General features: G+C 47.6%; 1 protein-coding gene across 4 annotated transcripts in view; it reads right to left on the bottom strand.

The window, feature by feature from the left end:
* Positions 1-21443, bottom strand: part of SACS (sacsin molecular chaperone) — an 85316-nt gene that overhangs the window by 15054 nt on the left and 48819 nt on the right. For 3 of the 4 annotated variants that reach the window (XM_060637538.3, XM_060637540.3, XM_060637542.3), the window contains 6 exons: positions 20592-20677; positions 16969-17080; positions 12333-12479; positions 8224-9706; positions 7504-7595; positions 1873-1899 (listed from right to left, as the gene is read on the bottom strand). In XM_060637538.3, coding sequence (XP_060493521.3) covers positions 1873-1899; positions 7504-7595; positions 8224-9706; positions 12333-12479; positions 16969-17080; positions 20592-20677 — 1947 coding nt within the window. The remainder of the gene's footprint in view (positions 1-1872; positions 1900-7503; positions 7596-8223; positions 9707-12332; positions 12480-16968; positions 17081-20591; positions 20678-21443) is intronic. The other variant, XM_060637541.3, reaches the window with a different exon arrangement.

The raw sequence follows: 21443 nt of genomic DNA, 5'->3' as shown, positions 1-21443 counted from the left end.
CGACTTGGCTTTTCTCGCCTCGGCCTTTCAAATCATCAGCACTGTCAAAAGAGGTCACCTGTTCAGGACTCGAGGAGTCCCTGCAGACAGAAACGTTTCACCTAACCTGTCATCAGACAGGACTGTCTAACTCCGAAGTGACTCTTTTAAAGAGCGGTTTTTGCTTTACTGTCCATCTTTCCAAACTAGTAACATCAACCGGCTGAATCACTCTTCAAAGACTGCGCTGATTTGTGTTCATATTTGTTCACTTGTTCCCGTTCACTACTAACTTCGGGACACGTTTGTGACACGGACAAAAGGATACTATAGAGACTACTTCAACGTTTACTTTCCAAGAGACCCCAGTCCTGAACGCTCTCCTTAACTGGGGGCTCACTACACTTGCGCCGACTGGTCGGAGGCGCAGCTGGCTGGCCACTCTGTGCATCGCGGCCGCGGGCACGGCGACAGCTTTCCGTGCTTCGTTTGTGCAGAAGGCGGCAACGGCAGCTCTGACGGCTGATGGGTTCTAGCCACGCTCCACTGCGAAGGGACACCCAAATCTCCCTGTAAATACACGTGCGAGTGAAAGTCCAATGAAACGGTAAGCTGGAGGGGGGTCACACCTTCCGAGAAACAAAAAGGAAGGAGGCGAAGGAAGGACCAAGTCAAGAAGGGAAAGGGAAGCGCCACGTCTGCCCGCCATCACTCCATCTGGCACCGGGCACGTCTAAGTGGCAGCACCGCGGGTGCCACGGGGGTCCGGGGGGTCGCTACTCTAACACGGGCCATGCCAAGGTGGCTCAAAACTCGCACTGGTGACCAAATTTCTTCCCGGGAAGTCCACGCTGACACTCTGCGGCTGCCTTCCTGGAGTTCGTCTAGAAGAGGAGAGTGACCGACTGGAGCGGTCACTCGCCGGCATCACCCAGAGCGCCCCCACGGCAGGCGGAAGCCACGCCGCCTACTCCTACCGCCGTCGCGCTTTCCTCTTTGATTACACCTCAAAACTACAGGCCCCGTGAAGGCTTCAAAATATCTAGCAATAGTAGCTGTGGATGACACGTCACTTACGAGCCAGAAACCAAATTTCGTATTTATGGGAACCGTCAATATAACCTATGACTTGGGTTTCCCAATCAGTTTGAGCATGGGTATACGTTACTTCAAAGAACTGAGCCACTCCACAAATAGTATTTACCATAAAAACAATTTCCATAAAGCAAATCTTGCAACCTCTAATTTTCCAGGTGAAACGTGAACTGGGGGAAAATAATACCAGTTGGTCAAAATATTTTTATTTAAAAAAAAAAAAAAGACGGTCCGTAAAATGACACACTAGGCTCCGTAAGAACAATCGCCGACTGCTCCTAACGAGCACGGTGTCAGCCACTTTGCTTTCCTCGGGGGGGGGCCGAGAAGGGGGTGCTCTCTGCCATTCCCGGCTGCGGCACAGCGAGCCAGGCTCCACCAGGGGCGCCGTAGGGCTCCTCCCCACGGTCCCTAGTCCCAGGACTGGCTCCCCTCTAGCCTTTTTAATCACAGACATTTGTGTGTATCATTAAGAAAGGGGTGTTCACTCTCCTACTCCCCCACTAGAAACCACAGCTTAAAATACAAATTTCAGCAGAATTCTTTCATTTGAGACTAAGTGTTCTGTGAAATGGATGTTTTCAAGTCATTTAGGTATGGTTTTACTGTGGTGTGTCCAACCCCCATCTATACACCTATATTGGTACAGTTTCCTCTCTCCTTTAATATTTATTGGCATCAGAAAAAAAAAAGTTAACATAATTTCTAGCTACTTAGGTAAATGAAAAAACAAGATTCAAAGAATCAAATGAACAAAAACATCAGGCTACAAATAAACACAACATTCAGTTATCATACCTGAATATCCCCAGAGTAGTTGTTGTGCTAGAATACAATTAAATCCGATCTTAGAAAATGCCAGAATTGTCACAATTTCACATGATGGCTACAGAAATTATTCTATATCTTAAGATAACACTGTCTATGGAATCTTACACAACATATGTAAAAGAAAAGCCATACACACAAGTCCAAATATAGCAAAATATACATTTAAGATTTAAAAACGTATTTCAATGCAAACTAAATCCAAACTACACAAAGGTGCGGAATCTTAGTTTAGAAAGAGAGCAAAGACAAGAGCGGTAGGAACTCTGTCTGTATAAATTACATTTCAACCACATAAGTAAAGTCATTTGATAAGCTCCCAATGTGCTTTTGTACAGATGACCATCATGTGACATTCAGATATACTAGGTAAGAATTAAGAAAGGGAAGACATGTGATTTGTGGAGCAAATCACTCCATAAATTGCGGTGTCTCTACAAAGTAGGTGCACGAGTTTTGGAGTATCTCTATGAAGTAAATAGAATTCGGACTCCACGATAAAGTAAGGGAGGCTTTATCATACATTTTCACCGCTTGCCTATGGTAACCATAAATAATTTCAAACTTCAGAGAGCTGCTCCATGGCCATCTAAGCCATGATCAAGTACGACTCCACAGCTCTGTAGATGTGCGCAGATTTGGGTACCTTAGGCTACACTTGGCGGCTAACACAGAGAACACGCTCTTACCAACGGAAGTTAAGCTCTCCTAATCTGAATACCCTTCCAATTACATGAGACGCAATACTGACTGTTAGAGATGGAGAAAAAAGCAAGACCTCGCGCCACGTCTCACAGTCTAACGGGGAAGGCGGGCCTTCGACATGATTATAAACGATTAAGCAGGTACAGGGGTATGGGTACGAGTGATACGAGGAGCTCCGTGCTCCATGGGGACACGCGGGCCATGAGACAGATGAACACGAGGGAGCCAGATGGGGGGGCAGAGGAAACCAGGTGCGCACCTAAGGGAGGACAAGGACAGGCTGTCTCCCAGATGTGAGAAAGATCAAGGGAGACAATCAAGGAGACTATTAATAATAATCACAGTGCCAGCCAAGACTGATATACCCTTTCCATGTACCAGGAATCTTTAGAACACCCAGAAAATGGAACCACATAATGCAGGGCCTCATCAGAAACATTAAGAATTTTGGCCTTTGTTCAAAGGAAAAAGGCAGAAGCCTTTGAAAGATTTTCAGATAAGAAGTGGGAAAAACTTCAGAAAGATCATCGTAGCCATACTGTTGCTGTATTAACTAGAGAGGCAAGGACGGACGTGGGGAGACTTTGAGGTTATGCGTATTCCAGGTGAAACAAAACGGTGGCCAGAAGGAGGGTGACGGTGGGGTTGGGAGGCGTCCTAAGACAGGGCCCTTCTGTCCAAAAGGCAGCTATGAAAGTAGGAACCTAGAACATCCTCACGGCACAAATCCTGCACCAAAATCTTTGGAATACTGCTCATCTATGTATCTGAGGTTGGCACCTGAAATTGCTTCTTCTGAAAAGTTCTGCATATATATATACGTGTATACATATGTATATATTTGTGTGTGTATATGTACACACATATATGTATATGCACATACATACATACATACAGGACTGTCTCCACAATGAACTGTAAATCATTGCAAAGTAGTGTCAACGTGGACCAGGGGAATACACAGCCCCTCCAGACACGACGTCTGCAGTCTGTCCCCTGAACGTCTGAGATGGAACACGGGGCCAGCTCCTCCGTGAGGTCCCCCACCCACCCCGACCTGCCACGCCCTCCTTGCACCGACTCTGCTCTCAGTGTTTGACACACGACCCGTCACGCTAACTGGCAGGGTTATTTGCACTGCTGTCCCCACTGGGTTGTGAGCTCCTTCACTTCTACTCTTCCTTCTGTTGCTTCCGTTCAGCATGACGCCTGGTACCCAGGGGGAAATTCAGACAAATGGTTACTGGGAGTCTTTGGTCATGGAAAGGAGCAAGGCAGGAGGCCATATGTAATAAGCAAGTATGAAAGTATTTTAAATAATAAATAGGATCCTGCTGCTAACCTAACAGGCTTTCCTACCATTTGTCTGATTTGACTGCTTTTTTCCTCCTGATGTCCTCCAAAATCCATCTATCCGCTCTTCTAACTACTCTCTAAATTCTGACAGTGAAGCGTTTACTCGAGCAACGTAACACTCAAACGACTCCAATGAACACGACAATATACGGAGAGCAAGTGAGAGGACAGAAGATGCTCGTTTGAGGAGGAAGTACTAAACCACGGGCACGACGCCAGGGATTCCTCTGCCGCTTCATCTTCACGCTCCCGCCTGCTGCAACACCATCCCCAGCCCCGCATACGGAAGCGTGAGCGTGTCCAAGCAGGCTTGTCAAACGGGCACTGCGAGTCAGAAACTAAATAAGGGATCGTCCCTGCTCTCAGGGATTTTCTAGCCCAGCATGGCAAAGTTAGGACCGTGAGAAGGCCAGGGGGACTAAAGGGACCACGTCCTGAGCTCCCCGAGCAGAGGAGGGGCATCTACCCCTGCTGAGCAGGGCAGGGCATGCGAGGGGCGGCCCACGCGAGGGGCGGCCTGTTGGAGACACGTGTGGGCTGAAGGGTAGGCGAAGAACACAAGCCAGGGGGGCAGGTACAGGACGGGGAGGGTGTTCCAGGCAAAGGGAACGCGGTGCACAAAACCACAGACACGACAAAACTTTCACTGGGGTAAAAGCAATTACCGAGCGGCCGCCTGACGCGGCTCTACGTGCTACGCGGCGGTGGCAAGTGTCGCAGGGCACAGGGCCCTGCGCTCGCCGAGCCTCTCAACCTACAAGTGCTTGTGACGGCGAGAACAGAAGGGGGACACTGCGGGAACCAAGGCAGGAGATGGCGAGGTCCCCGCCACAGAAAGCCCGGTCGCCCGCACGAACCACACCAGGTCTGCCCGGGAGGAAGCGGCGTCCGCTGGGGATCCCGAGCAGGGGAGGGGTGCGTTCGGTGAAGAGCAAGCCCGGGAGCGAGGGGCTCTGTGAAAAGCCGCCTCGGCTACCACGGTGGCAGCACAGGAGGAGGAAGCCCGACGGACAGAACCGGGAAGCAGGGGCAACGCATCTGGGGGAGGAGGACTCGAGTCGTGGAAATGTTGATTTCGAGACACTTGCAGACCTCCGAGTCCAACGCGGCAACGGCGGCCGTTCCGTCGGTACTCACGACGTGCCCGGGACGGTGCTGAACCGTGTGCACCGCGGACACGTCACGCCGCGGTCACAGTCATGACTCCTGCGAGTGAACAGCACGGCAGAGCTCTTCTCAAATGAGCACCGCAAACGGGATAAAGTCCAGGTAGTACGTTGTGACTGCCTGCCTTCCTGACCCACCCCATGTTCGCCTGCCATTAACCTCGAAATAAAGCGATCTTGCATCGGGTATCACTGAATCTTGAGGGCCTCAGCTACGCCCTCGTGGAAGGATGTTACTGTATTACCAGGTTACTGGTCAGGAAACACAGGCTAACTTGTTCAAAGTCACACAACGGAGGAGGCCGGAGTGAGCCCAGATCTGCGTGACTCCCAAGTCCCGGCACATAACCGCTACGCCACACTGTCCCTCCTGGGACTGGGATGGTAACTGGAGATCAGCGGCTCTCACACACATCTGGCAGTGGGGGCCCGGGGCCGCCTCACTCAAGGACAGCGAGGCGCAAAACAGAAGAGCGCAGAGGCGCCTGGGTGGCTCAGCTGGTTAACTGTCTGACTCTCGATTTCGGCTCAGGTCATGATCTTTCAGGTCGTGAGCTCGAGTCCCGCCTCTGGCTCTGCGCTGATAGCTCAGAGTCTGCTCGCGCTCGCTCTCTCTCTCCCTCTCAAAATAAGTAAACTTGAACAAAAAAAGTCAGCGCTGAGAAGAGCTCCTGAGCTAGCCCATATGCGGTGGATAAACTCAGGTACAGAATTCACAAAGAATTCTGGGAAGCAGGCCTAAGAACAAGGACACAGAAAGAGAATGGTGTCATAAAAGCCAAGGAGTTCAAAGAGGGTGTGAGCAACAGCATCGAAGCTTCAGGGAGATGAGGGAACAGTGACAAAAAAGTCCACCGGATTTAACAAAAAAAAAGTCATTAACGGGTGACCTCGGCCCGGCAATTTTATCAGAATGCTAGCAGAAGCAAATGTTCATCTGCAGTGATAATGGATGATAAGGAGGTACAGACGATAAGCACGCCCCACTCGCTCTAGAAACTGGACCGGGACAGACTGCAAGAAAGGAAATCAAAGTCAGGCTTTGTTCTGTTTTCCCCAAGAAGGAAGAGACTGGAACACGTCCACAGCTAACAGTAAAGGGGCAGTCGCAGCAAAGAGTGAAAACACAAGCAGTAACTTAACGCTTAGCTCCGGATTCTAGATGTGATACAAGTAAAACTAGCAACTAATGAGACAGATTTTACTTGAGCTATGAAACCAGAGAAGTACCCACGGCAGAGAAAAAACCCTCATGTTTTAATTCTATGCCCAGAACTTTCAAAAACGGGCAACGGGTGGTTACTGAGAGTCCAGTTCCTGGTTCACAGCTTTAGATCCCGATGGTAACAGCGCTGCACACTCATGGAACTTGACTCCTGGAACTTGGACTCACCTTTAGATGCCACCCCCATCCCAATTCCCTTCCCTCGTATTTAAATAAATACGTGTATGACCGGTAGCAACTTGTCCTTTACTCGTTATCCTCGAAAACACCATATACTGTAAAAGACACATCACAAAGAATATGCTTTGTGACCTTAACCAATGGGACGAATCCAGAATTTTTCAGGCCAATATCCAACTTCGAAAAAGTTCAGGCAACAGTTCCCTAATGGAAAAGATGCTGGCGGAAGTTGAAAGGTGACATTAAACTGAGAACCATGGTGATTTTGCCCCCCAAACCCTTCTGTCTTTTCCTAAAAAGAATTCTCAATATAAAGGACACCCATCCTTTGCCAAGACCTCAGGAGCCCCCTTTCCTGACCCTTCCATCTGTCTGCAGTCCCCGGAGCTGACAACGCACGGCTGCACACAACTCGGGAGGGCAGGGCGGTATGGGTGACATAAGGCTGGCGGGTGCGAGACCTGAGCTCTGGGCACACGGGAGCTCCTGACCTTGAACCGAACCTCTCTCTCCTTCCTCTGTGCAATCCAACCGACCACAGGTGTGCCCACTACTACACAGGCTAGGAGATAGGAAACCGGGGGTGGGGGTGGGGGGGGTGTGGGGAGGGTCACGTGACAAAGGAACTGGGAAAGCATTAAAAAGTTGTGTAAGAAATTACCATAAACGTACACCAGCCGACCGTGACAGGAGAGGTTCTGAAATACGATACCTGCCACCTTTCGATTCTTTTAGATGTCAGAGTGTAGCACTGAAACACCTTAAAATATAACAATTACAACAGGCTGAACCATCTGAAATCGTGACTTACAGATCTACAGTGGGGAACTCCGGGCAATTTCACATTGGTTCAACTTCATAGAGAACTTTTAAAAACTTCGTATTTTTAAAAATTGGTTTATGTAAAAAAAAACTTTATATTTTTAAAAACAGGCTTATATATAAAAAAAGAAACTAAACAATTAATACCTCGGGTTTGGGCAGCTTCCTTTAAAGCAGCTATAAGATGAGGCTTCAGGGTATCCAAAATGAACCTTCCTTCAAGACCTGGGAAAAGGGACCTAAAACGTGAAAGGAACACAGCAGTGATAACCTTCTAACAACTACAACATATTCATTTATTATGTCATTTCAAGGCAGTTAAACGTGCTAGCTTGCATAAATCACACTGCCCGCGGTGTGATCACACGGCAATACCTTTTGAGCAAATCTTAGCCAGGCTTCACTAACTTAAAATGTCGGCAGGCACCAAACCCAACTCCAGAGGGGTCTAAACATCTCAGAATTCATTTTGTTTTCTGAAATGTCACGCACACGCTCAGGAACGTTGATTTCATGTACTGTTCCCATGCAATCGAATTGCCTCAAAACAATTCATCGCGGACTCCCCTTACTTCGTTATTCCTAGCACTTTAGGACCATGGCTTTCAATGGCCTGCGCCGCGCCTGCCACTCCGGAGAGCAGCAGCAGCTCGGGACACCCTCCGGCAGGCCCAGCCCCCAACGCTTTTGCACTTCAGCGGGTGCAAAGGGACCCTCCCGCGGGTGCAAAGGGACCCTCCGGCACGTTAACAAATGCTCCCGCCAGCGGGCCCCTGACCGCCGCCTCCCCGCCCCCCACGCGGCCGACAGGTGGATTTCCCACTAAAGGGGTCTGGGAGTCGAGGCGGGCAGGGGCGGGGGCCGTACCTGGGATAGTCCTCTGAGGTAATGTAAATAACGTCTTGATCTGATACAGATGACGAGAAGGGCACAAAGTTGCCGTTCTGCACGGGCAGCAGCTCCAGCCCCAGCAGCTCGCTGTAGGCCTGGTCGGAGAGCACGAACTCCAGGAGGTGGAGCTTCTCGCGGGCCCCGCCCGCGGGCGCGCCCTTCCGCAGCACCTGCCGCACCCACGCGGGCGTCACCTTGCGCACCGGCTTCGCGGGGGAGGCGGCCAGCTGCACGGCGGCCGCCAGGTTGGCCGGGACCTTGACGATGTGCTTCCCTGAGCTCTGGAGGTAGTTGAGCACGGCGGCGGTGCACTCCGCACTCTCGTCCAGCTCTGAGAAGTACGCCTGCTCCAGCCGGACCCACTGGTTGCTCGCGGAGTACAGGACCGCGTTCTGGAACAGCTCGTTGAACAGAGGCTCTAACACGGGCTGCCAGTGCACCTTGACCTTGCCGGCGTCGGGCCAAAGCCTGTAGATGAGGTCCGCCGACAGGGGGAAATCGGCGCTCCTCTCCGTCTCCAGACGCTTGATGGAATCTAGGATGAGAGTCGCGTAGGCTTTGGGGACGACGTTCACCACCAGAAACTCGTTCCACAAGGCCGCCGGGTCTCTCCACTGGTCCAGCTCCCGCCACTTGATGCTTCGGCGATTGTCGGTCAGGCCAAAGAACCCGCTGATGTGAACGGGGAGGCCCGTTTTGCTCTCCTCACCCGGCGGTAAAGGAAGAAAACAGAAGGCTTTTCCTGAGAGATCAGCTGTGGCTCCTCCTTCGCCACCGTCTCCCGATAAAGACATGGCTATTCCAATGATGGGGACAAACTTCAATTCGTCGGCTAAAGAATCAAGCTTCCCGCTGATCCCTCGCCCGCCCACACTGTTACACACCAGCCACGACGTTTTCTGGGCGTCCTTCCTATCCTCATCTTCTACAACTATATTTATATGATACGTGACACAGGTGATGCTGTTGCTTGGGACCTTCTTACAATAGTTGCTTATGGCAGTCTCCAGGATCTTTACAGAATTCGGCCGCTCGTGTCTCGGGGCCTGATTCTCGCTCGCAGTCACTCTGAACACCAGTTTCTCGGTTCCGTCGGCCTCTCGGACGTGTAAGGAGACGTCCTGCACGCTTTTCAGGAAGAGCAGCACCGTGTCTGCGTCTGCCCTGAAAGAGTCGAACAGCTCGAGAACCTTCTGCTTATTGTACAGGTTACTGCTAAGCTGTGAAGGCTGGAGGCGAAGGGGGAAACGGAAAAATGTTCCCGGAAAATTGGCATTTACAAACGTTTCCTTGGTGCTTCCAAAAATGCCGATAAATGGCGCAAACTGGTCTGCAAGTTCACTCATTTCTTTGCTGTCGTCTTTGAGATTCCAACACTGGCCTGATTCGTGGGGACCAAAAAGCGTTTGATGAGGATCTAACATCCCAATCTGGTCACCACTAAAGATACAGGGAACATCTGTAAAGAAAAATTCGACACTCATGAACAACTCTGAAATGTGATAGACAATTATAATTACAATGCAGACTGACTATCAAAGCATTACGTGTGGAAGAGCACAAACCATAAAGAGACTCTAATGCGGATTTATCTAAAAACCAACTAAATTTAGCTTCAGAAATTTAATTTTTCTGAGCATGAAACATAATGGTTTCTCTTTTGATTCCGTAAGTATCAGGCAGGGAAACTTCTAATGATTACTGAGCAAATGTAAGATGTACCTTCAGACACCCGTTAAACGAGATATGCAACGGCTACCTGGGTATTTATGCTCAATCTCCGCAGCCGCGTGAACCCAATTATGCAAAACGCAACTTCATCCCAGGCTCAAAATAAAAATTTCAACCGCAGATTCTCTGAAAAGCGGGGGAGAGAAAGCACAGCACAGCGACTGCCCGCCATGCTCCTCAGTGAGCAAAGGCCCCCGAGTGAGTCTGCAGTGAGCCCCGGGTTCGCCTCCCCCCCCCGCCGGCCGCTCACACCGAGCACATCTCACCACGCAGAACGAAAGTGCGGTGCTGCGGGAGGTGCCCTGCGTGCACAGCGTGGCTCATAAAACTGGTACCAGCTGCTTCGCCTGTTTCTCAACCAAAGACGGGATGACACTTAGACACCGGCAAAACGACTAGAATGTCAGATGCTCCGTACCTAGAGAAATTCTTCACCACGGTGCCCCTGTAAGGACTCCGTGAGAGTGATTTCGACACGTTTTTCCCCACATGCTGACATTAGCACCTAACCTTCAGGCAAGACACACGTATCAACGGTCACCAACAGCAGGCTGAGCCGTCACAAACACTGACTCCTAAGCTCTCAGCTATTTCAAGTATGAAACGTGACGTCCCCCAACCCAGCCACTAAATCGATCAACAACGTGGTCGGATGGCACTCTTGTCTGTGTTCCCTTTACACCGTGTCCACACTCCCGTTACTTAAATTATGTCAGGGAGACTCCTGACAGTTATAAAGCATGATGTCGGACCTTTGCAAATCCTGTGATTAGAGAATAACACTCCAGTTAACACTGTCCCACATAAACGTGCTCATTCTCAAACAGGGAACAAATCCACAGCATTTGCTGGCAGTCAGCTAGACTCTCTGACTAAACAATTCATTCCTGTACAACAGTCTCCACACTCATGCAATTCACGTCGGTGCCCCCATAAAATTTTAAAACTTCCGTATGTCAGGGACCTACGGGGTACCATGCAAATGGCTGAACACGTGAATCTTAGCATTCGTGTATGATGGTTATATAATGCTGTGACATATGATTTAATGTATTATTTACTTACAATACTATATAATAATATAAATGCAATTTAAAAAACAGGCTTAGTAAAACTGGGCTATATAGTGAGTGTGACCCTATGTCCCCCCACCTGCCAAGGGTAGTCCCAATTCAGGCCAGCTGGCCAGCTGTTTGGGAACAATACCATCCTCTTGCACTCTGACCAGTGTCCCAATGTGAACAATGAATTATATGGTCACCCTAGCTATAGCTATAGCCCTGCCAGCTCAATCCTTCCTTCTCTTTCAAGTTCAAAAGGCAAACAGAGTTTTGAAACTAAAGTGCCAATTACATTAAAAACAAAAACCTTTTATCACAAACGACAGTAAATACCAAGAGCTTTGACTCTGGAAACATAGTCATCCATTCTTAGAGATGTCTACACCACAAGTTCCAAGTATTTCCTGCTCTAACTATGAACCAGAACCCTCATATTCTTTCTAGATTCAACACGATTTCAAAGTAATCTTTAAAATACTTCGAAGCTGGGGGCGCCTGAGTGGCTCAGTCGGTTAAGCGTCCGACTTCGGCTCGGGTCATGATCTTGCGGGTTCTTGGGTTCGAGCTGGTTCGAACCGAGTTCTTGCGGTTCATCGGGCTCTGTGCTGACGGCTCGGAGCCAGGCTGCTTCAGATTCTGGGTCTCCCTCTCTCCCCGCCCCTCCCCCACTCACACTCCATCTCTCTCAAAAATAAATATTTAAACAAGTGCTTTAAAAAAATAAACAGAACAAAGTAAAATACTCAGAAGTTTGAGAAGAGCAAAAGTTTTACGAGGAAAATGTAGAGAAGCCAGAATCAAAGATCTTCACTTTGGCCGTCATTCAATACTGCTGGGCATTACACTTTCGTCTTTAGTCGCTTGATATTTAAAAACGTGTACAAGAAAATCTATGAACATCAGTTGGTCTGACTCAAAAGAGGTTCAGTGTAAAAATCCTGAGAGTAACAATTTGTGCAGGCATTTCAAGGGCTACATTTCAAACCTCACGTAAAGTGACTTAATAGATACTATCACATCGGTCCCACTGGACAGTGAGGACATTAACTTTCGGCATCACATGGTGACGCTTCGGTGTGGCTACCGTGGCAACTTCAGAAAACCCAAGACACGCTGACAGTTCACTGGCATATTTCTCGCCGCTGCCAGAGAATTCGGGAGATGCCTCTGAAACCGCTTCCATCTGGAAACGATGCCTTTAAAGCAGTATCATCTCCAAAGTGAACCAAATAAATCACAAAACACAGGTGAAGATACTTGGCACTGGTGTGACAGAAAAGGCGAATACTCTACCTGTTATATGGTAGACAGAATTAAACCCGATCCCGAATCTTCCCACCTTCAGGGGGTCGTCCTTCTTCCTGCTCCTTGCGATCTCCTGAATGCCATGCCAGTCCTCGGGGGTGAAGACTGCATTGTTGTACACGTAGAGAGCCGGCCCTGCGGGGGAAATGCACGTGCAGGCGTTCAGAGAGAAGTAAGCCAGAGCGTTCGGCCCTCTCCCAGGAGCTTCCTCTACATAAAACCGCTTACTTGATGGCAAAAATGGAAAAAAGTGAAGGGAATGACTGAATTCTGCACCGTGATTCCCACGTTCACGGTAAAAACAAAAACGTAAGCTAACAGCAAAAATTATTAGCAGAACAAAACATTATGGCTGGTCAAAAACCCAAAAAGGAAAAATTAAGGATGTTATGATACTTAGACATCCAAACCACAGGGCACACAAGGAAATTAATCAGAGTACACTATTACTGTGCAACATTCCTTCCTAAATAGCATGTTTAAATTTTTGTTTTGTAAATGCGATAACCTGTACGTGTACGGGAGGCCTTGTTATCTACGACAACCTTGTTAATATATTATTTCATAAGGAGGAAAATAATCCTTCAGTCATGTTAATAATCACCTTGTTTGTTTTTGTTTCCATCAGCCTTTGGATTTTTCTATTCAAGGCATTACTTGTCTAACTACTGTAATCATTAATGTGACACATTTTAAAATCAGCACCTCAGAATAATGCCACCCTGTCTCTAAAGTAGTCCCTTTAAAAAGTTCTCAAAATACTTGAATTTATAATGTGGATTTATAATTCAACATATTTTGGGGGCATCACTTTTTGAAACTTCTCTTCAGAATCTCTAACATTGTTTGAGTATGTTCAACTATAGTAATTCATCATATTTAAAAATAATTAACATTTTTCTTTTAAAAAGCTACTGAAGTAAACACACACAGTAAAGTACAAAGACCTTACATGTGTGGCCTGGATGAACTCCGACAAAGTGAATAAGCCTGTGAAGCCTCCAACTAAATACAGAGAACATTCCAGCACCCCCCAGAAGCCTCTTCGCGCGCACCTATAAATTCCAGCTCCGATACGGGGATGTTGGCCATTGTTCGCTTTACAAAAACGGCCCGACGGCTGTGTGTAAACGAGTCCAAGAAGGGAGATGAGAGTTCCCAGGCTTGTCTGAGGAGGAGAAGCCCACAGCGGGAGAAGGGGACTCTGGGGCCGGGGGAGCTGGATGTCAGACCCGGATCCACCACTGCCAACTGAATCACTTCAGGCAAACTAAAGCCACTCAGGCTCAGTTTCCTCGTCAGTAAAGTAAGGATGAGAACAGCCCCGCACTCGCAGATGACATCATACAAATGAAGGCCCCGGCCCAACGCCCAGCACAGAGGAATCACCTACACAGTCAGATGTTGTTACCGGTACGTGTAAGTATTGGCGACTAACCAAATAACTGTTCTAGGGATCTATAAAATAAGTATCGTACCACCCAAGAGCTAACGACAGCTGGTTTAGAATGGCATCCAGTGGGCAATGTCTGGTTCTGCCTCCTCCAAATCTCCGTTAGACATACCTCTGGAGACACAGAAACGGGGACCACCAACACGGACCACACAGGACATGAGGACTGGGAGCGAGGCTCTTGCCAGAATCTAGAAAGAACCTGCGTAACTAGCAGGTCTATGGAGGGGAATTAGGAACCCAGCGGGAACACATCAGGTCACGGCGCCAGGAAGGAGGCACGGCGGGCCAGCCTGAAGGAAGACCCACCTTCCTCCGCGCCAGCAGCCAGAAAATCCCTTGCTGCCCAGCTGCTTTTACAAAACATTTGTCAAGTTACCAAATAACAGATGCACGTTCTTAGGAATTCAAGCGGAGTGCTTCACGGGAAAAGGAATTTCCTCCTCACATCCTCGATCTTCAGGGTTTACTGACACATCAGAACTGTTCCGATGCTATACATCCACAGGTGACAGACCCCCCTGCACATGGAACCGCCCTTACTCACTGGCTTCTGGAATATTCCTTCCACGAGGGCCAGTCAGTGTCTGAACAGGGTGGTGCACAGAGGAGCCCCCCCCCTCCGCCCCCCCGCACAGGCAGCAGCAGAGAACTGGGTGGGTCAGCTAGACGCAGGCCCCTCAAGGGCCTCCACACCCAGCACGTATCACCCAATTCTTTTTTCATGGTTTCGATCGAGGTGTTATCTGATCATACGCCTCCGGGACTCAGGAGGAAGCTGTATATATTCCACCTCTGTGTTCATCTTGAATCTCACCGAATCTCCGCCTCCATCATGCAGATCAATTTTAAAATACCCCAATCTACCCTGATCAAAAGAACATCTCCTGGTTCTGAGAGTGAGATAACAAAAGAATAAACCTCTTGAGAGAATTTTCTCTAACAAAAGTTGCAGTTATCTGGGAAGGAAAGGTTAGCAGCAGGCCTGCAATCTACTTTCTCCTTTTAAAAGGGAATATGGAGAGAGAGGGGGGGAGGGAGAGAGAGAGAGAGAGAGAGAGAGAGAGAACCCAGCCCAATCTCCTTGCAAACACGCTGACAACAGACCTCTGGGCAAACACACTCATGCTGTTTGCTAGCCGAGGAGTCTAGTGGAGGCTTCAGAACTTGATTATAAATAAACCTGGAATTTACAGATTTACGAGACACAACGTCCTGAAAAACTCACAAGCTACTGAACTATCGGAGAAAAACGTACGTGTTTTATGACCGTGTAGGTGCTGGCCTTCGTGCATCATTCCGAGGCCACCTCCGCTAACTCTAGGCCCAGGTGTGCCCTAACACAGCACGAACAGACCCAGCAGGAAGAGCGGGGAGTCCGACCCTTCTCCAGCCTTCCTTCACCGTGTCTCTTAATTAACCACATCCTTGAAATCCTTACTGGTGGGACACTGGGTGAGATCTCCTCATTCTTATGCACTTGATTTGACAGACTGGTTTGTCATCTGGTTATATAAAAATATAAGAACAAGAATAAGGTGGACTGAAAAGTTCTCATTTGCAAAACTAAGTATCAATAAAGGGGAACAAAACTAAGATCCAAGATGACACCAGCTAAGACAATATTCACATCTGAACATAAAAGACAAGCTCGAATATGCAAGAACATGTAGGGCCCTCAACAAATATTTGTTAAATAAAGGGATCAGAGATCACTCCTACCTACTTTTATGTGGCCAAGTTTATTTCAAATCGGCTAATCTGATAATGCTTTCAAGAGCCCATCTACGTATACAGCTGACCCTCGAACAACACAGGTTTGAACTACACAGATTATACATGGATTTTTTTTATAAGTTCTAAAAATGTATTTTACTTTTCTTATCATTTTCCTTATGTTTTCTTTCCTCTAGTTTACTGTAAGAATACAAGATAGAGTATATATAGCATACAAAATATGTGCTAACCGACTGTTTATGTTCCAGATAAGATGCTCTGGTCAACACTAGGCTATCAGTGGTTAAGTCTGGGGGGAGTCAGAAGTCATACAGGGATTTTTGACCGCACGGGGTCAACAGCCCTAACCCCCATGTCCCCCCAGAGTCCACTGTACTTGATTCGGTTAAATAATTTTTATTTCAAATACTTTTCCAAATGAGGTAAAGTCAAGGCTGGAAGCAAAAATCCTAGATGCTGGGTCGGAGCCTGAAGCAAACTACTTCTAGGATCTCCTCACACTGTCCCCTTCGTGGCTCTAAGGTACACACATAATGATTAATATCAGTGTGACGCCAGCCGTAAAATGTTATCACACAGAGGAGCTCTCTTCACCCACAAAATCACTGGGAGGCAGGTTTTGTTCTTATTACCATTTACAGGAGAGCAGACTGAAGTGAAGCGGGGCCAGGCCGTCCGCTCGGTCACGGTGAGTGAGTAGGTGGATCGGAGCGGCCGCCAGGCGAACCGGTGCCCAGGGGAGATGTGCCAGGGGGTGGGCCCGTGCGGGACCAGGACCTGAACCAAAGACCCTCCCTCCGATCCACGCCCGGTATCTTCCAACCACGGCTACAGGATCAGGAATGCCAGAACCGGGACGCCTGACCCGGCAGCCGTCATCATGAAACCGGACGACGGCAGAGGGGCCGCCTGCCCCCATCACCGAGGCAGGAGCAGCCCGGTCCACACGGGCAGCCGCCAGGCATGGCAGGTCTCCTCGCGCCTCGTCACACGACACACACGTGCAACCTGCCTGTCCCAGGTCTGACCAGAGAACGATATATCAGCTCTAATAAGTGTTAACTATATAACGTTCACGTAGTTAACAACAGTTTTGATCACCCTCCTAAATCCTAAAACATGTTTTCAAAAATAGAGGGCCTGCACCTCTTTAAAATATATTCAGGGATGTCAGAATCAATCCTTGTTATTTTCAATAACTTTCTACCATATATAGTCATACACAGTCACATACATCCCCCATCTGACTTGTAAGTTGCACTCAAAGTTATGAACGTTCTCTTGAACACAGCACGTCCCAGAGTAGGACCGAGGTATCTGGAGTCTACTGGTCACGGTTATCTTACTGTCTTACCTTTCGTTGTCCTTATTCCCTTGTCTCCTTCAAGCCCTCTTCCCACCCACATCAATCAATAACCGATTATCGATTCTTACCCTGATATTGTGCCATATCTTTTGACCAAAGAGTCTCCGTTCCATACTGAGTTTCATCGTATAAAAATTTAACTTCTGTGGCCCCTGCATCTTCTGCGTTCTGAATTAATTCCTAATCAAGAAAATACACCAAAAAATAATATTTAATAACACAGCAATCTATTGCCCATCTTTGAACTTCCTATACTGTTTGAAAAGTAATTACATTTCAGTCACAGAAACCAACGACCGGCATCACTACCTTTAAATCCGGTGGGGATATGACTGCAAGTAACTGCCACACGCAGAGGAGAGCACGGTTGAGAGCTCGTGAGTCCCTCTCCAATGACACACTTAACATGCAACCTTTAACTTGCCATCTCCTGTCCCCCAGTACAAATCCTGACACTGTTTACAACGCTGACTTACAATCTATACAAGCCTTCATTCAAAAGAAATGACTCCACCTCTGAAAGGTGCACAGGTGGTTCTGGTTCTGGGACGGGCAGCTTGTTCTCAAGCAGCTACCAAAGACAGACCTTTATTTACCAGTCCCTTACCAAACTCACCTCTTCTGAGGAAAAATGTATCGGTTCATATGTACCGCTTAGTAGTCTGCATGCTTGAGGAATTGCAATCTGACCCTGACCCTGTCTTTCTCCTGCACTAAAGCTAAAAGCTTCTTCACAGTCAGGACTGACTCATTCCTTTCCCGTAAAGAAGGCAGCAATGTTATTTGTTTGGCGGATTTGTTTGGTGATCACACCTCTGCAGTGTAGAAAGGAAAGAGCAAACTACAAGGCTTACACACCCATCGGTAGTCCCCCCAAAATCCTTTTTCTCAACAGCCCCAATCACTCTGGCGGGCCCACCAAAAACATGTGGGGCTCTGGTCCATCTGAAGGGAGCTCTGCCAGACTCTGAAATAGGAGTCCAACTCTTAAAGCCAACACCGGCATCATGCATCTAAAGTAAGGAAAAGGCAACAGATGACAACTCCTGGATGAGCTCTGACACAGACTAAACCAAATCAACTGGTTTCATTTTTGATGGATGGGTCTTTAAAACACAGTAATTCAGTCTGTAATATTCACCCTGAAGGACAGGAGGAAGCAGTCAAGGATGGACGAGAAGTGAAGAGAGCTTATCCTGATCCCACGGCAATGCCAACAGCAAAGCCTTTATCACGTAGGGAAGAGATACGGTGCCCACGGGACACGACACCACCGTGGCCGAGTGAGGGCACACAGCAGAACTGGAGAGCTAATTCTGAGACCAGGGATGGCGTCAGGGTTCACCCAATGCACACCGAAAGGTGGGGCATCTTAATCCCACCTGCTGTTCAACCCCAAACACGAACATTTGAGCCATGCCCTTAGCTACGTCCTTATCATCTACAAATTCCTCCTATTTACGCAACTGTCTATTTCTAAAAAGATTTTTAAGACCTATCCCTACCCTATTCAGTCTAAAAGAATCCCTAAAACATAGCAATCTTATTTACATTAGGAAATTATAATATAAAAGACAGAAATAAGAATTATCGGTAGCAAAATACAACGTTCACCTACAAAACGAATAGCACTTTAGAAGCTGGATCTTGTTTCCATTTGGATATCTGTGAGTGATTTCTGTGTATTTTAGGGAGCAGAGAGGAGGAACACTGGAGATAAAACCTGTTAAGTCCCAGGCCCCAACTAACAGTCTCAAGTTGAACAAAAAATAGGATGGGATGCTTTTTGTCAGGGGATCTCTTCCAAACTAATTCTGAGAAGAGGCAATAAATGTGCCAATTTGCATATGATCTTGGGCAAGTCACTACACTACGTCCAGACTTGTTCCAGCAAACATCACAGAGGACAGTGACCTGAGTGTAGGTAATTTCTATGATTCCTATTAATTAAATCTCTAACTGCCGAATTCAACCACAACATCCAAAGAACAGAGATGATATCGAGCCGGCTCGCACACAAATGCACGCAGTAAGAAGAGCGAAGGCCCGCGGGCTGCTTGCCAACTTTAAGGTGTACAAAGACCTCACCCAAGCCCCTGCCCTGTGTCCCCTCAGTCCCCAGTCACTTGCTTCTGAACTGACGAGCCCCTACTCCCATTACCACCAACTAAATCTTCACTTAAAGTCGCTTAGCTTTGGGGCACGTGGGTGGCCCAGTGGGTTACATGTCCGACTCTTGGTTTCGGCTCAGGTCATGATCTCACAGTTCGTGAGTCTGAGCCCATCGGGCTCTGTGCTGACAGTGCGGGGCCTGCCTGTGGTTCTCTCCCTCTCTCTCTCTCTGCCCCTCCCCTGCTCACTCACTCTCTCTCTCTCTCTAAAAATAAATAAACTTGAAAAAAATTTTAAATGGATTCTATTCACCTCTGTCTACCCCCTGACAATCCACACTTTTCCCATACTGTCCTAGCATCTTGAAATAAAACAGTTTCCAAGCTCACTTTCTGTGAACCTTCTGTGAACCTATGCTGAAAGATGACCTTAATTTGCTCCAACATACCGTCATTAAAATCACTAACGATGGGAGCAATCTGCAACCAGCACCTTTCCAAGAACAACTACTTAAGTTCAGTTAAATACACCTAATCCTTACTTTCTAGAAACTTGGCATCCAAACTAAAACATATAATGAACACCAGGATATGAAAGGTAATAAACATTAAAATAAATTAGGGGGAAGAAAAATGCATAGTAGTTGATCTACTTTTACAGTTAATTGAGGAGGTTTCTTATGAAGCTTAAACACCAAATAATTTTTGCACGTTCTTCTATTAGTGGTTTCTTTTATGGTTGTTTGGTTTTTTGGTTTTTGGTTTTCAGTGAGTGTATTCAAACTAAAAGAATACACTGTAAATAGAAATAAACAACTAAAGTCATTTTGTAGCAACGTGGATGGAACTGGAGAGTGTTATGCTAAGTGAAATAAGTCCTACAGAGAAAGACAGACACCATATATTCTCACTCTTATGTGGATCCTGAGAAACTTAACAGAAGACCAGGGGGGAGGGGAAGGAGGAAGAAAAAAAGGTTAGAGAGGGAGGGAGCCAAAACATAAGAGAACTCTTAAAAACTGAGAATAAACTGAGGGTTGATGGGGGGTGGGAGGGCGGGGAGGGTGGGTGATGGGCATGGAGGAGGGCACCTTGTTGGGATGAGCACTGGGTGTTGTACAGAAACCAATCTGACAATCAATTTCATATTTAAAAAAAAAAAGAAGAATTAAACCTCTTTCTAAACCCAGGGGTCAAATGTGCTCATGGCCCCTGAATGTGGGTTTGAATTATTTTGTCCATTCGGTCAACCGGTTGGTTTGCAGTGGCCCCACATGATGTTCCACAGAAGTTATAAAATTACATTATGTATTTACATAAGATTATTGAAAAAAGCGTTCCTAGAGCCACACTGTGCTTGACTACAGCAGCCAGCAACTGAGTGGGCTCCTTTGCCTCTGAACCCTCGCGTACTTACGACGGCCGCACTCACAGCCCGGCCGAGCCAGCAGGTGCGGAGGGAAGGAAGTGCAGCTGTTCAAATCTAGACAACGTGTTTCAAAAGTTAAACGCCACCGGGACTCCCAACTCTTTTTTTTTACCAAAGTAAATTCACACACGTATACAACACACGCCCCTACCTTAAGGATCTGTCCTCCTTCCGGATATCTTCTTAAAATGTCCTTGAGAAAATCAACAAGCGGTGGGGTTGTTTGACCAAACCGACCTAAAGCACAGAACGCACTTAAAAACTGATTTTAGAAGAAAAATCCCCCGGCTGTTGCCCACGTGCTGTTTGGTTCCAAGACCTAAGGAAACTTGGACAAGTTATGACTTCACATGAGTTGTCGCAGCTCTCAGCTCTGAACATCTACCTGGCTAGACACAGTACAGAGCAGAGCGGACTCATTTATCAAATCTCCACCTTTTTAATCAAAGTACAAAATTCGGTTTTTAAAAAAGGCTCACAAACAGACCATATATCACAAAAGATTATTCATTCAAAGACGGAGAGCATGGGGCGGGCTGTCGCCAGGTTCCAGAGCAAGCGAAGTCAATGGCAGTCTTTTGTGGGTGCTCTTGCCGCTAAGAAATAAGCCAGAGATAGTGGTGGCTACTGGGCCATTGTTGATATTCTCAAACTCAACTGACGTTCTGATTACGCTGAAATCGGCCCAGTCACTGTCCCAATAGCTGTCCAGTTCAAATACCCTTAAGCATTTCCTCACCGAGAGATGCTTAGAATTGACTGACCCGGTGACCTTCGGAGAGCTGACAGGGAAGTATAGAGAGGACGGGGAAAGGGAAGTAACTTCTCAGACGCACAGAAAAACACACAAACAAAACTGGGCGTAAAATAACGAAATCATCACTACAAATTTATCTGCATCGTCGGGGTACAGGACCCAGCAGGCCCAAGCCCGGGCAGGACTCTGCTTCGCAGGGTACTACACCCCACACGTTCTCATAGAAAATTCGCTAGCTCTGCCCAC

The sequence above is a fragment of the Panthera onca genome, chromosome A1, assembly GCF_046562875.1.
Source record: "Panthera onca isolate mPanOnc1 chromosome A1, mPanOnc1 haplotype 2, whole genome shotgun sequence".
Lineage (NCBI taxonomy): Eukaryota > Metazoa > Chordata > Mammalia > Carnivora > Felidae > Panthera > Panthera onca.
Note: the sequence above shows the minus strand (reverse complement) of the source record. Positions and strands in the feature narration are given on the sequence as shown.